The 16,723-nt window shown below is 40.9% G+C and overlaps 1 protein-coding gene across 2 annotated transcripts in view; it reads left to right on the top strand.

Moving 5' to 3' along the window:
• LY96 (lymphocyte antigen 96) overlaps window positions 1-16,723 on the top strand; it is a 118,449-nt gene that overhangs the window by 8,554 nt on the left and 93,172 nt on the right. For both annotated transcript variants that reach the window (XR_004059295.1, XM_010366001.1), the window contains exons 2-3: window positions 4,987-5,076; window positions 10,253-10,381. Coding sequence is in view for 1 of the 2 variants with exons in the window: in XM_010366001.1 (XP_010364303.1) it covers window positions 4,987-5,076; window positions 10,253-10,381 (219 nt within the window). In the remaining variant the exon portion in view is untranslated. The remainder of the gene's footprint in view (window positions 1-4,986; window positions 5,077-10,252; window positions 10,382-16,723) is intronic.

A 16,723-nucleotide genomic window follows, 5' to 3' on the forward strand; every position in this document is an offset into this window, starting at 1 on the left:
CTGTTGCCCAGGCTGGAACGCAGTGGGCATTCTCATGCCTCAGCCTCCTGAGTAGCTGGGACGACAGGCACCTGCCACCACACCTGGCTAATTTTTGTATTTTTAGTAGAGATGGGGTTTCACCATGTTGGCCAGGTTGGTCTCAAACTCCTGACCTCAGGTGATCACCCTCCTCGGCCTCCCAAAGTGCTGGGATTACAGGCGTGAGCCACCACACCTGGCAATATTAATTTTTTTGAAACAGGGTCTCAATCTGTTGCCCAGGCTGGAGAGCAGTGGCAAAATCTTGGCTCACTGCTGACTTGACTCTCTGGGCCCAAGTGATCCTCCCACCTCGGCCTCCTGAGTAGCTACAGGCATGCACCATCACATCTGGCTAATTTTTGTATTTTTTGTACAGATGGGGTTTTGCCATGTTGTCCAGGCTGGTCTTGAATTCCTGGACTCAAGTGATTCTCCTGTCTCGGCCTCCCAAAGTGATGGGGTTACAGGTGTGAGCCACTGCACCAGGCCTAATAGCTTGTTGATAGTGTATAGTAACATTACTGATTTTTGTAGGTTCATTTTATATCCTGCAATTTTGCAGAATTCATTTATTAGTTCTAACAATTTTTTACATTTTTATTTTCTGTAAAAATTTTAAAGTTTGTAATAGAGACAGGGTCTTGCTATGTTGCCCAGGCTAGTCTTGAACTCCTGGCCTTATGTGATCCTTCCACCTCTGCCTCCCAAGGTGCTGAGATTACAGGCATGAGCTACCATGTCCAGCCAGCTGTAACAATTTTTAATGAAGTCTTTAGGGATTTCTATATATAAGACCATGTCATCTGCAAAAAGATAATTTTACTTCTTCCCTTCCAATTTGGATGCCTTTTTTGTTTTTTCTTGACTAATTGCTTTGGCTAGGACTTCTAGTACTATGTTGACCAAGAGTGGTGAGAATGGACATCATTGCCTTGTTCCTGATCTTAGAGGAAAAACTTTCAGTTTTTCACCATTGAGTATGATGTTGACTATGGGCTTTTCATATATGACCTTGCCCTCAAAAGTCCTAGCCTATCTTAATGATCTTTGAAATGCCTTTCAGGTCATTCTCCCACTGTCTTGATGTAGAAGAACACTTGGCTCCCTTCTATCCATACTAATTTCGTTACCGAATTTTACTATAAGTGGCCAAAAGAAGCCGTGCAGCACCTTGAGCACTTTCCTGCGTATCTATTTCTTCTATCAGACAGTATAGATTCTTGCTCTTAAGTTCTACTTTTCACACAGTTTTAGGAAACAGACAAAAGTCCATCAAGTTCTTTGCAACTGTGTAGCAAGGATGGCCTTTATTGCAGTTTCCAGTACCTTGTTTTTCATTTGTGTCTGAGGCCTCATCAGAACTGCCTTTACCTTCCACATTTCTACCAACATTCTGATTATGACCACTTAAGTAATCCCTAAGAATTTCCAGACTTTCCCTACATTTCTTCCCTTCTTCTGAGCCCGCATCAGAATTGCCCTTAATGCTCTGTTCATGGCAATATGGAATTTTTTCTAGCCTGTTCCTCCAAACTCTTCCAACCTCTGCCTATTATCCATTTTCAAAGCTGTTTCCATATTTTTAGGTACCTGTTACAGCAACACCTCACTTCTCTGGCACCAATTTTCTATCTTCATTTGTTTTTTGCTGCTACAACAGAATACATAAGACTGGATAATTTATAATAAACAGAAATTTATTTGGCTCATGGTTCTGGTTGTTGAGAAATCTTGAGAATTACAGACTTATGCCTGTAATTCCAGCACTTTGGGATGCTGAGGCAGGAAGATCACTTGAGTCCAGGAGTTCAAGACCAGCCTAAGCAACATAGTGAGACCTCATCTCTACAAAAAAATAAAAAATAATAAAAATAAAATAAAAATAAAAAACTTAGGTGAGTGTGGTGGTATGCACCTGTAGTCTCAGCTATTGGTAAGAGGATCACTTGAGCCCAGGAGTTAGAAGCTGCAACGAGCTATGATTACATCACTGCACTCCAGCTTGGGTGACAGAGCAGACCCCCGTATTTAAAAACAAACCAACAAACAAAACTATTTCATTGGGCTTCTTGGATTTGTATTTCCATTATTTCCATTTTCTTCCCTAGATTTGGGAAGTTTTCAGTCCTTCCTTCCTCCCTTCCTCCCTTCCTCCCTTCCTCCTTCCTTCCTTCCTTCCTTCCTTCCTTCCTTCCTTCCTTCCTTCCTTCCTTCCTTCCTTCCTTCCTTCTTCCTTCCTTCCTTCCTTCCTTCCTTCCTTCTCTCTCTCTCTCTCTCCTCTCTCTCCTCTCTCTCTCTCTCTTCTTTCTTTCTTTCTTTCTTTTTCTTTTTTGAGACAGAGTCTTGGTCTTTCATCCAGGCTGGAGTACAGTGGCATGATCTCGGCTCACTGCAACCTCTGCCTCCTGGGCTCAAGTGATTCTTGTGACTCAGCCTCCCGAGTGGCTGAGATTATAGCCATTATTTCTTTGAATAAACTTTCTGTAGTCTGTTCTTTTTTTCTCCCACTTCTGGAACTCTCATAATGCATATATGGTTCTGGTTGGTAGTATCTCACCATTACTTTAAGTTTTCTTCACTCTTTTAAATTATTTTTTCCTTTTGCTCCTCTGATTGAATCCTTTTGCAGTGATCTGTCTCTGAGTTCACTGATCCTTTCATCTACTTGGTCTAGTCTGCTGCTGAACCCCTCTAGTGAACTTTTTTAGTTCAGTTATTGTGTTCCTCAGTTCCATGATTTCTTTTTCTTTCTTTCTTTCTTTTTTTTTGAGACAGCATCTTGTTCTGTCACCTAGGCTGGAGTGTAGTGGTGCAATCTTGGCTCACTGCAATCTCCACCTCCTGGGTTCAAGCGATTCTCCAGCCTCAGCCTCCCAAGTAGCTAGGATTACAGACACATGCCACCACACCCAGCTAATTTTTGTATTTTTTTTCATAGAGATGGGGTTTCGCCATGTTGGCCAGGCTGGTCTAAAACTCCTGACCTCAGGTGATCCACCCGCCTTGGCCTCCCAGAGTGCTGGGATTACAGGCATGAGCCACCATGCCTAGCCTTCAGCTCCATGATTTCTGTGTGGTCTTTTAAAATGTTTTCTTTCTTCTTATTGAAGTTCTCACTACATTCATGTATTGTTCTCTTGACTTCAGTGAGCATCTTTATAAGAGGTATTTCAAATTGTCTGTCAGGTAAATCATATAACTTCATTTCCTTAGCATAAGTGAGGAAGATGTGTCTTGCTCCTTTGTTTGAAACATTTTTGCCTGATCTTTCATTTTCCTTGTTTCTCTGTTTGGCATCTGCACATTACAAAGCAGACATCTCTTTCAGTCTTCACAAATTGGCCTCACACAGGAACATAACCCACACCTATTGTTGTGGGAATCAGGAGGATGAGAGAGACCTCAGGGTAAAGCAGGAGGATCTTTATTGAATGCACTCAGACCCAGCAGACTTAACATCTAAAAACTGGGCCCAGAACAAAGACAGGACTTGACTTTTATACACACTTCTAAAAGGGGGGAGGCTAGCTTGAAGCAGGCTTACAGTGGCACGAAAGCAAGGATATAGAGGCAGAACAATTAATCAAATTGAGACAGGTTCATAACTCAGGATTACACATGATCATTGCTATGCAACCCAGATGTCTGTTATCTAGGTTTTGTTCAAAAGAGCCTTGCAGTGGTTTATCTCATAATCTTCACCATGGTGCCCAGATGGCTATAGTTCAGGCCTGCTCAGGCTTCTCATGACCTTCACTGTACTTCTTAAATAAAACAGAATACTTGAAGTTACTAGTTACAGAGAGCAAGAATCTATAAACTCATACCATAAAAGAAAGGAAAATTTGTTTTTCCTCTCCCTATGTTGAGGGAATGCTGAGCACATTCCTTTGTGTCCTAGCTTCTCAGATAGTGTTTATCAAGACTTTTCCTGGGGCTGGGCCTTGCCTGCTACTGCCTTTGAGATGAGTTGGCCTAACACAGAAAAGCTTATTTCTTTCTCTTTTTAATTTTATTTTTATTTTTCTTGCTTTCTTTAATTTCCCACTTCACTATTAGCCTGGGGAGATTCTGGGGTCCTCTACCAACTCTTTCTCACTTCAGGGAGATGCAGGCAGCTGTGTTTTTTTGTCCACCTATTCTGTGCTGAGCCAGAGATGGGGTGGTGGAGGGAACTGTGGCATCTACCAGCCCAATCTGTTGTCTCCATTCCCCTGCCAGGCAGCTAGACTATGCCAGATCTGTCAGAGCTCTAGGACTGATGAGAAAGATGTGTTTTGGGATCCCCAGAGAAGTTGGGGTGCTGGATGCACGGATTAACTCTCCCTCCCCAGGAGAAAGCTGAGAACTAAGATTTTTCCTCTGCTCAGTTTGTGCTGAGCAGAGGGGAGGATCAATGATGCCTATCTGCCCAAGACACTGCCTTTATTCTCCCCTGGGTGGTAGACTGTGCCAGACTCATCGGAACTCCAAGACTGGCAAGACAGAAGCCAGTCCTCTGGGGAGCCCTCGTGAAAAAGTTGGGGTTCTGGACATGTGAAACAACTTCTTTCCTCCCAAGGGTGGAGCTAGGAGCTGGGGGTGGGGGGTCTCTTCCTGATTGTATAACAGCACACCAGGGTAATAATCTCTGTTTAAAGAATGTCCCAAGTCTCCCTACTGGCTTTGTTGAATCTGGTTTTGAGTTCTCCTTGGGTGCAGGAGTCTTTCAATTAGTTTGATTTCTCACAAAGGGAATTTTTCTGTAAATTGTTGTGTTAGTGGAGGCAAGAAGAGTTCAGGGCTTCTGATTCTGACACGCTGCTGATGTCATTCCTCTGGGGAGACATTTTCAAGCGTCATCAATTTTTCTTATTTTATGATTTTAATGCAAAATTAATCTTAAAAGGCTGATATCCAGAATACTATACTTACTGGAGATGATTTGTAGTAATTTATTGACATTATCTTTATTGCTTTTAGATAAAATGCAATACCCAATTTCAATTAATGTTAATCCCTGCATAGAATTGAAGGGATCCAGAGGATTGTTGCACATTTTCTACATTCCAAGTAAGTCCAAATTTTTGCTTTTATAGACCAATCAAAGGAGTTAAGAAATATCAATGATAAATGATTGTGTTTCAAATATACTTGTGTTCGTTATCTATTGCTGTATAACAAATTACCATGATCTTTGTGGCTTAACACAGCACACATTTATTATCTCATCATCTTTGTTGATCAGTATTCTGGGCATGGCTTACCTGTGTCTGCTTCAAGGTCTACCATAAGGCTACAATCAAGGTGTTTGCCAGGCTGGAGTTCCTTCTGAGGCTCAACTAGGAAATTATACTTCTAAGCTCATGCAGCTGTTGTCTGTATTCAGTTGTTAGTATTCAGTCCCTTGATGGCTGTTGGCCACCGTCAGTTCCTTACCACATGGGCATTTTCAATATGGCTGCTTGCTTTTTCAAAGCCAGCAAGGGGGACAGTCAGCTAACTAGGCAAAATTCACAATCTTATGTAGCATAATCATGGAAGTAACACTCCATCAACTTTGCTGTGTTCTATTGGTTAGAAGCAAATCACTAGGCTAGCCCATACTATTGGGAGAGGATTACACAAGAACATGTGGGTAGAAATGGAAATAACTTCAGAAGTCCAATAATTTTACAGGTATATGCTTTGTCAATCATTAGCTATAAGTAATATTGGGTTTCCATTAGTGGAAGATCTGTGTGTGAGCAAGCCAGGACTTTAAAATTTTTTAAAGATGGTCTTTCTAGAGAAAAATACAGTAATAATGTGATGACAGAAGGCAATGTGTTTTGTTTTGCTTTGTGTTGTGTCTTGGTTTTCCTCTCTCTGACTCTTCTTGTTATCAGCTTAGAAAAAACTAACACAGGTGGGGTGATAGCATGGGGCTATATCTCAATCTCTGTGCAGATACAAACCTTTTTCTTCTCCTACCAGTTACCCAACGTTGCTTTTTGCCTGTAAGCTCTGGAATCCCAGAAAACTTTAGTTTTAATCTTTATCATCATCATTATCACCGTATTCACATACTGGTCATTATCACCGTATTCACATACTAGTTTCGATTTGGAGCTTGTTTTATATTAATGCTTTACAGAGTAGTTTTACATAAATAAGCTTAAACATTTTCTCCCTGATATTAGTTATCTGGCTTACCAGAAAAATGAAAAACAACAACAACAACAACAACAACAAACCAAAACTGAGAACCCAGGGTTGATAGACAATAAACTTGTGTTTTAATTTTCATGATTCTAGTTGTTCAACCTGTTTTTTTGACACTCCGTATCTGCATTCATTTATTCACTAAAAAATGCTTAGTAAATTATAAGTATTGTGCTAGGCACTGTAAATTCATTGATAAGATATTCTCTCTCTCTCTCTCTTTTTCTTTTTCCTTTTTGAGATAGAGTCTCTGTCTGTTGCCCAGGCTGGAGTACAGTGGCATGATCTCGGCTCACTGCAGTCTCTGTCTGCTGGGTTCAATCCATTCTCCTGCCTCAGCCTCCTGTGTAGCTGGGATTATAGGCACCCACCACCAAGTCCAGCTAATTTTTGTATTTTTAGTAGAGATGGGGTTTCACCATGTTGGCCAGGCTGGTCTTGAACTCCTGACCTCAAGTGATCCACCCGCCTAGGCCTCCCAAAGTGCTGGGATTACAGGCGTGAGCCACCATGCCCACCCAATAAGACATTCTCTTGAAATTCAGGAATCTATCAGTGCAATAGGAGAGACAGATCTGCAGATAGTACGGTATAAGTGAAGTGATAGGAATAGAGCTTAGTGACAGCATAGAGCAAAGGATGATTAACTCTATTTCCTCCAATTTCCTGGCCAAGGATAAAATAAATAAAGTTTTGCTTGGCTAAGGCTCTACAGTTTCTTCCTTTTTCCTAGGTTCTTCCTTTTTCCTGGTCTGTTGGCAGGTTTTACCCCTACACATTTGCCATAAAAGATGATTTACATAATGAGTAATCTCACTTTCAATTGAATCCCTTCCCCTTACATACAGGAAACAGGTTGTATCTTTCCAGGCCAAGATAGTAAGACAGTACGAAAACATTTAGAGTTCTCTGAAAAGCAGACACTAAGAAGGAATTAGGCTAGAGAGTTCTTGGAGGAAACACCTGTGAACAATAAAGGAAGCCAGAGTAGGCTATGAGAAAATTCAGATTGGGGTGCAGCTCTGATACCTTTGAAAAGAGAGTAGGGAGGAAGGAGAATTAAGTAGGATAACCCTCAGACCAGAATGCATCCCTGAGACACTCTTGGCCTGGGCAACATAGGGAGCCCCAGAGCAGAATGCCTGTCGTAAGAGTCCCATGACAGGCGGGAGTAGTCTGGCTCTAGGGTCCTTGTAGTGCTGGATCATTATAGGAGTAGCCTATGAGAGGGTGGCCTCTGGCTGAGTACTGAGATAGATGTGAAGGTGTGGCAGCTGCAGACTGTCTGCCAGCTACTCTCCTCACAGCAGCTGCTTTTGAAGGGAAATTTGAGGAACATATCTCGATGGCCATCACAAATGTTTTATTATTTCTCACTAAATATGACATTTATGTAACAAATTATATTAATTCATCAACACAATAATTATTCAGTCACATTTTTATAGCGCAATTATGACCTGAGTTTCCATAGAATATACTATAATGTTGGTATAAAGTGTGAGGCCACATTCATGGAAATCAACCTTATTTTTATGGCCTTATTTCTACTTGAATTCGGAAGGAGATACAAGTACAAACTTGAACCAAAAATAGGTTGAGAATAGAAATGATATCTTTTGAGACGTCATAGCCTTGCTAGTAAATTATTTGTATATTATTAACTGATTGACAAATAAAACTGGAGCATAAGCTTCCTTTAAGGTTATTTCTGGAAGTTCCTGGAATTGTCTTTGGTAAGCTAAAAAACAGTCCTCTTATATACCACATGACAGCCACCATGTTTCTTTTCTTTTTTTGAGATGGAGTCTCACTCTGTCACCCAGGTTGGAGTGCAGTGGTGTGATCTCGGCTCACTGCAGCCTTCACTTCTCAGGTTCCAACAATTCTCCTGCCTCAGTACCCCTGGTAGCTGGGATTACAGGAGCCTGTCACCGCGCCCAGCTGATTTTTGTATTTTTAGCAGAGATGGGGTTTTGCCATGTTGGCCAGGATGGTCTCGAACTCCTGACCTCAGGTGATCTGCCCACCTCAGCCTCTCAAATTGCTAGGATTACAGGTGTGAGCCACCGTGCCCAGCCCATGTTTCTTGTCCCTCACTCCAACACCCACATTGACATCCCTAGCCTGCTGAGCCACAAAAGTGGTGTCTCATTGTTGCCATTATTCATGTTCTTAACATGACCACAGGGGTGTCCAAGGCCAAGGAGTTTCTCACAACATAAACTATTGAGTTGTCAAAGCAGGACTTCCTTTCCTGGAGTTATTGAAGACTGGAATCATGCTGTGTTTCACGAAGAAATGGAAGAAGGTCCTTTGCCCTGCATTGTCACTGGACACCACAGTGGCACTGTCTTGTGCTTCTGTGTCTCCAGGAATTCATTGTGAAAACGGTCTTTCAACTTCTACACACAGCCCTGCTTTTGGAGAAGTTCAAGCCCAAGTCCATGGAGTAGGCCATGGAATCACTGTTTGAAACAGACCCCATGATATTCTTCTCCACGCCCTACCCTGAAAGTTGAGAAATGAAGACAAATTAGGAAGGTTGGTGGTGCTTCAGGTTCAGAGCAATGAGGGCCTGCATGAAGGCAACAAGGTAATGGGGATGAAAAGGAGGTTAGAAAGATTTACTAGGACTGGGAATTCTAGTGCCAATTTGGTGATGAAGAGGAGGAAATCATTTTTAGATCTGTTGGGTAAGGTAACTGGGCAAAATTTGAGTAGAGATATTGAATAAATACATGGGATCACTGCTCAGGAGAAAGGTTGAGACTAAAGTTGATTTGAGAATTGTCACCTTATGTGGTACTTGGTCTGAGAGAATGTGCAGACTGAAAATTGAGGAGAACTGAGGCTAGAACCTGGAGAAATCTGGGAGTCAATGAAATAGACTGAGGAGGAGGAGTCAGAGAGATTGGAAGACACCTGGAAGAGAGTGGTTTCACCAACACCAAAGAAGGTTTAGGGAAAGAAGCAAGCAGTTCTATTAAGCATAGCCAAGTTCAAATTAAAGTTAGAAAAGTTGTCTTTTGATTATGGTTATAATGAGTCATGGTGATCTTACTAGGAAAATATTTTCAGTGAGGTAGTGGTTGCAAAATTGTTTTCATTATGAAAAGGATTGTGCATCTTTTTTGGCCGGGCACAGTGGCTCATGCCTGTAATTCCAGCACTTTGGGAGGCTGAGGTGGGTGGATCATGAGGTCAGGACTTCAAGACCAGCCTGGCCAAGACGGTGAAACCCTATCTCTACTAAAAATAAAAAAAATTAACTGGATGCGGTGGCAGGCGCCTGTCATCCCAGCTACTTGGGAGGCTGAGGCAGGAGAATTGCTTGAACCTGGGTAGTGAAGGTTGCAGTGAGCCAAGATTGTGCCACTGCACTCCAGTCTGTCTCAAAAAAAAAAAAAAAAAAAAAAAAAAAAAAAAAAAAAAAAAGAAAAGAAAAGAAAAGAAAAAGAAAGAAAAGGATTGTACATCTTTTTCTTTTGGGCCAACTGAATAAGTTGGAAGAGTTGAGAAAAATGCATTGATTACTGGAATTTTTCATGGTAGTTGGAAATAGGGGGATCATGAGGAAATTAAAAAATAGCTATATATTTATTTTTCATCAAAAGATTCTATTTTATTCTCAAGAACTCTTTCATCAGAACTCCTAGAAAGTTGACTGTCCCACTGTCTTTCTTTTCCCTTTCTTTTCTTTTGAATTTTCTAGCAGAACCATGACTAGAACTAGACATTTTATGTCTTTATTTCATTGTTTTCTCTAAGAAGTTATGAAGGCTCTTCTGTTTTTAGGCAGAGCATGCATAGTTTTACCGTGGAACATTGTATTTGATTATGATTTACTAGTTGTCCTCTCAGAACTTCAGTTTTCTTATCTGCAGAAGAAGAGTAATAATACCCACCTTTTAGATAGTTGTGATGATTAAATGAAATAATGTAAGAAAAGCACAGGGCCCCTTTTAACTATACAACAAATGTTAATTATTATGTATAGAAGAATCTACTATTTGAGGACCTAATGGGATTTTTTCTTTTAAAGGGAGAGATTTAAAGCAATTATATTTCAATCTCAATATAACTGTCAACTCCATGACTCTTCCAAAGCGCAAAGAAGTTATTTGCCGAGGATCTGATGATGATTATTCTTTTTGCAGAGCTCTGAAGGGAGGTAAGTGTTCAATTCATATTACTTTTAGAATAGGAAATAATTCCTTATGAAAATTAAATACATTGAAAATGAAAACTTCCTTTTCTGGTAATAATTCTTTTTCTATCCAAAGTTTTTACTTTTAGCAGCTTAAATAGCATTTTATAATTATGTACTTGAATTGTTAAGATGACACTTATATGATTTGTATTGTTAATATTTTTCATAGTAACTCACCAGATTTTCTATACAGTCATTGGTTTCTTCAGTGACTTCTGCCTTTATGTTCCTCCTTGGAATTATTTACAGAATAATAACATCCAGAAATTAGGACCCTTACAGAGATCTTGCACCAAGGGATAAAAAATAAAAATAAAAAATGAATTTAAAAAAAAGAATTACCACTTTAAAACTATATTCCAGCTTTTCCGTTTACCAGCAATGTGACTTTTGGCATGTTATTAATATTTAACCTTTCTTGGCCTCATTTTCCTCAGCTGTAAAATGGGGAAGTAAAACACATCATACATAGTTTTAAGAATTAAATTAGAGAATGTGTGTAAAAGAAAAAAAAAGCCTAGTGCAGTGTTCAGAATAAGAATCCTTTTTTTGTTACTGATTTTCCGGTCCTGTCATCTTTATAATGAGGGAACTGATGTTTGCAGTGGCTCAGTAAGGTGTCCATGGTCATTTGGAGAACTAGTAACAGAGTAGCCTCCTAACTCTAAGATATGACTCTTCTACTGTGTCATGCTTTCTCTTTGAAAAAAAAAAATTCCCTTAGCAGATTACTGTTTTTTTTTTTTAAATTGTGCATTTCTTTTGCACAACTGTTTTACAATTATTTTACACAATCTCTGTGGGATTACACTGATATTTTACCTGAATCTTCAAAGTTTCTCTTTCTTGAGACCTCAGAGGTGTCAGACTCAAGTCAGCTTGTCTACTTCTCTCCCTCCTCCCACTTTCTTCCATAAACATCTATTGAACCTAATTTGAGCAAATCATGATTTAGGTTCTGGTTATCTGAAGTTGAATGGTAGGATCTCCTTGCTCAGAAAGTCACTCTGGGGAAAACTGGATTGCCATATGCAGAAGAATGAAACTGGACCCCTATCTCTCACCACATTCAAAAATCAACTCAAGATGGATTAACAACTTAAGCAGAAGATCTGCAATTATAAATACACTAGAAGAAACCTAGGGAAGATTCTTCTGGACATTGGTCTAGACAAAGAATTTATGACAAAGATCTCAAAAGCACAGGCAATAAAGACAAAAGTAGATAAAAAGGATTTAATTACATCAAAAAGCTTCTGCATAGCAAAAGAAATAATGGAGTGAACAGACAGTCTGTAGTATATGAGAAAAAATTCACAAACTATTCATCCAACAGGGTACTAATATTCAGAATGTACAAGGAACTCAAACAACTCAACAACAACAACAAAAACAACCGCATTAAAAAGTGGGAAAAGTGGCCGGGCACAGTGGCTCATGCCTGTAATCCCAGCACTTTGGGAGACTGAGACAGGTGGATCATGATGTCAGGAGTTCTAGACCAGCCTGGCCAACATAGGGAAACCTTGTCTCTACTAAAAATACAAAAATTAGCCAGGTGTGGTGGCATTCGCCTGTAGTCCCAGCTACTTGAGAGGCTGAGGCAGGAGAATCCCTTGAACCCGGGAGGTGGAGGTTGCAGTGAGGTGAGACCATGCCATTGCACTCCAGTCCAGGTGACAGAGTGAGACTCAGTCTCAAAAAAAAAGAAAAAAAAAAGTGAGAAAAGGACATGAATGGATACTTATAGATACTTTTCAAAAGAAGAGCTAGAAATGGCCAACACGTATATAAAAACATGCTCAGCATCACTAATCGTCAGAGAAATGCAAATTAAAATTGCAATGAGATATCATCTTACCCCGGCCAGAATGGCTGTTCTTAACAAGACGAAAAGTAACAGATGTTAGCAAGAATATGGAGAAAAGAGAACTCATCCACTTTTGGTGGGAATGTAAATTAGTGCAGCCTCTATGGAAAGCAGTATGGGGATTTATCAAAGAACTAAAAATAGAACCACCATTCCATCTAGCAATTTCACTACTAGGTATCTAGTCAAAGGAAAAGAAATCAATACATCAAAAAGATACCTGCACTCATATGTTTATTGCACTAGTCACAATAGCAAAGATATGGAGTTCACCTAAGTGTCCATCAACAGACGAATGGGTAAATAAAATGTGGTATATTTACACAATGGAATATTATTAAGCCATTACAAAAATGAAATCATGTATTTTTCAGCAGCATGGATGGAACTGGAGGCCATTATCTTAAGTGAAACAAACCAGGCACAGAAAGTCAAATATTGCATGTTCCCACTCGTAATCGGGTGCTAAAAATGTGTACACGTGTACTAGAGAGTGGAATGATAGTGAAGAGTTGGAAGGGTGAGGGGGTGGATGATGCAAAATTAGTTAATGGGTATATGTTACTTGGGTGATGGGCACCCTAAAAGCCCTGACTTGACCACTACACAACCTATGCAGGTAATGAGATTGCACATGTACCTGGTAAATCAGTATAAAAAAAAAAAAAAGTCACTCCATTCTGGGAAATACTGTCACAAAAACAAAATTTACAATAAAATTACATGTAATTTTATTGTAAATTCATTACAGGTGTGAGCCATTGCCATACAATACAATTATATGTACATATAATTATACTAAATATAATTTTATTGTAAAGTAATTGTAAAAAAGTATATGTAAATAATATATAGTTCTATTAGCAATAGAACTATATGCTATTAGTTTTAACTATATAGTTACTAAATAACTGGGCAGAAAAACTGGGATAAGATTTTTTTTTTTGAGAAAAGATCTTGCTTTGTCACCCAGATTGGAGTGCAGTGGTGCAATCATAGCTTACTGCAGCCTCAAACTCCTCAGCTCAAGTCATCGTCTAGTCACAGCCTCCTGAGTAGCAAGGACTACAGGCACAGGTCACTATGCCCAGCTAATTTATTTATTTATTTATTTATTTGAGTCATAATCTTACTCTGTCACACAGGCTGGAGTGCAATGGCGCAATCTCAGCTCACTGCACCCTCCACCTCCCAGGTTCAAGTGATTCTGCCTCAGACTCCCAAGTAGCTGGGACTATAGGTGTGTGCCACCATGCCCAGCTAATTTTTGCATTTTTAGTAGAGACAGGTTTTCATCACTGTTAGCCAGGCTGGTCTCAAACTCCTGACCTCAGGCCATCTGACTGCCTCGGCCTCCCAAAGTGCTGGAATTACAGGTGTAAGCCACTGCACCCGGCCCTAATTTTAAATTTAATTTTATTTTAATTAAAAAATAGAGATAAGGTCTCACCTTATCTTGAGCCCAGGCTGGTCTTGAACTCCTGGGCTCAAGTGATCCTCCTGCCTCAGCCTCCCAGAGTGCTGGGATTACAGGTATGAGCCATTGCTCCTGGGCATTTTTAAATTTTTTGTAGAGACAGGGTCTCACTATATTGCCCAGGCTGGTCAGACAAGCCTTCAATAGAGTATTTTATTAGAGTCTTGAATCTGAAAGCATCAGAGAGTGATGGGGAAAAACATTCCCTGGAGAGGAAACAGCATATGCAAACACATCTAGTCATGAAAGAGTATGGTTTATTTGGAGAGTAGTTTTTTTGTAGTTGGAGCAGAATGTGCTTGTGGGGAATTGCTGGAGATAAGCCTAGAAAAGGGGGCAGTGTGAGCATATAAGTCATGCGCAAAATATTGGCCTGTATCTTATAGTCAGTGGGCAGGGATGACCCACTGAGATTTCCATTTTTGCAGATAACTAGCATCCATATGGCAGGAGGTGGGGGTAGGCTGAGGCAGGAAACTTGGGTGGAAGGAAGAGCATCCAGGAGGCTCTGTGAGAGACCATGAAGGGTGAACTGTGATGGCAGCCAGGGAGTAGCAGGCAGGAGATGAAAGAGAGCGTTTTGGGAGACAGAATAGGCAGGATACACTGATTTAATGTGGCAGGCAAGGATTAGGTAAGATCAAGAACCTCTTGGGCTGGGTGCCTGTAATATCAGCACTTTGGGAGGCCAAGGCTAAGAGTTTGAGGCCAGCCTGGGCAAGGAGGTGAAACCCCATCTCTCAAAAAAAAAAAAAAAAAAAAAAAAAAAAAAAAAAAAAAAAAAATTAGCTGGGTGTGGTGGTACCAGCCTTTAGTCCAGCTACTTGGGAGGCTGAGGTGGGAGGATCACTTGCGCCCAGGAGGTCTTGGCTAGCTGTGATCCACCACTGCACTCCTGACTCAAAAAAAAAAAAGAAAGAAAAGAAAAGATAAAGAAAAAAAAGCACCACACTTGAGGGCCAGTGACTGGATGTATGGAAGTGCTATTATCTGAGATGATGTGTACAAAAGAACAGGCAGGTTTTTTTTTTTTTTTTTTTTTTTTAAGGGAAACATAATGAGTTCTGGCTTGGGCATGTTAAGCTCAAGGTAATTTTGGAACATTCAAATAAACATGGCCATCTGGCAGCTGAGTATGTGGGCCCAGAACTTAGGACTTTCTGATTTAAGAAGCATTGACGTATCAAGAGTCCCTTGAAATTTGGGAGTCAAATTTGCAAGTACCATATATATCTATGTTTAAAATAATTTTCCTTTTGGTTGTTATAAAAGTTATACATCTTTATGATATGATATTTAGAAAATATGGACAAGCAATTATAAAGTAAAAGTTACCCATAATCTCACCAGTTTTTACACACACACACACACACACACACACACATATATATATCTGTTTCTTTCAAAAACACATTTATGAATCAATAGATGGATATTTCAAAGCATCTTAAATTTAACAAGCCTGAGCTGGGCATGGTAGTTCATGCCTGCAATCCCAGCACTTTGTGAGGCCAAGGCAGTTGGGTTGCTTGACATCAAGAGTTTGAGAACAGCCTGGACAACATGGTGAAATGCCGTCTCTACCAAAAATACAAAAATTAGCTGGGCCTGGTGGCTCATGACTGTGGTCCCAGATACTTGAGAGGCTGAGGCAGGAGGATCACTGGAGCTTGGGCAGTGGAGGCTGCAGTGAGCTGTGATTGCACCACTGCACTCCAGCCTGGGCAACAGAGCAAGATCCTGTTTAAAAAAAACTTCATAAGCCTGTAAGTTCTGTTACCGGGATTTTGCTGGGGCTGCTGTTACTAAGTACCATAAACTAAATATCTTAGAAAAACAGAAATTTATCATCTAACAGCTCTGGAGTTCAGAAGTCTGAAACCGAGATAACGAGGCCATGCTTCCTCTGCAGGAGCTAGGCATGGATCTGTTCCAGGCCTCTCTCCTAGCTTCTGGTGGCCTATGGCATGTCTTGCCTTGTAGATGGCCATCTTTTTCCTGGGGCCCTTCACTGTGGTCTTCCCTCCTATGTGTTCCTATCTCAGTGTCCAAATTTCCCCTTCTTAATAACGGATATTGGACTAGGGCCCATCCTAATGACCTCATTTTAACTTGACTGTCTGCAAAGATCCTGTTTCCAAATAAGGTCATGTTCACAGGCACTGAAAGTTAGGGCTTGAACATATCTTTTTAGGGGACACAATTCAATGTACAATACCATCTGAGGCTCAGATCCCGCTTCCTGCATAGTTGCCAGGAAAACTAGACTGGACCATGAGTGAGCTGCATGGATACCTTTTGGGAAGAGGAGAGGAGAGCCTAAGGGGTTCTGTTCTCCCTTGCCCTTCCTAAGTTCCCTCTTGCCTTCTTCATTGTGGGCAAAGCTTCAAGCTAAGTTCCTAAGAAAAGCATGGAAGGGTCCATTCCAAGATGGCCAAATAGGAACAGCTCTGGTCTGGAGCTCCCAGCGTGATTGACACAGAAGATGGGTGATTTCTGCATTTCCAACTGAGGTACCTGGTTCATCTCATTGGGACTGGTTAGACAGTGGGTGCAGCCCATGGAGGGTGAGCCGAAGCAGCACAGGGCATTGCCTCACCTGGTAAGTGCAAGGGGTCAGGGGATTTCCCTTTCCTAGCCAAGGAAAGCTGTGACAGACTGTACCTGGAAAATTGGAACACTCCTGCCTTAATACTACACTTTTCCAGTGGTCTTAGCAAACAGCACACCAGAAGATTTTATCCCGCACCTAGCTCAGCAGGGAGCCTTGCTCACTGCTAGCACAGTAGTCCAAAATTGAACTGCAAGGCAGCAGCCTGGCTTGGGGAGGGGCGTCCACTATTGCTGAGGCTTGAGAAGGTAAACAAAGTGGTGGGTAGCTCGAACTGGGTGGAGCCCACCGCAGCTCAACGAGGCCTGCCTGCGTCTGTAGACTCCACTTTTGGGGGCAGGGAAT

The sequence above is a fragment of the Rhinopithecus roxellana genome, chromosome 9, assembly GCF_007565055.1.
Source record: "Rhinopithecus roxellana isolate Shanxi Qingling chromosome 9, ASM756505v1, whole genome shotgun sequence".
In the NCBI taxonomy this organism is placed as follows: domain Eukaryota; kingdom Metazoa; phylum Chordata; class Mammalia; order Primates; family Cercopithecidae; genus Rhinopithecus; species Rhinopithecus roxellana.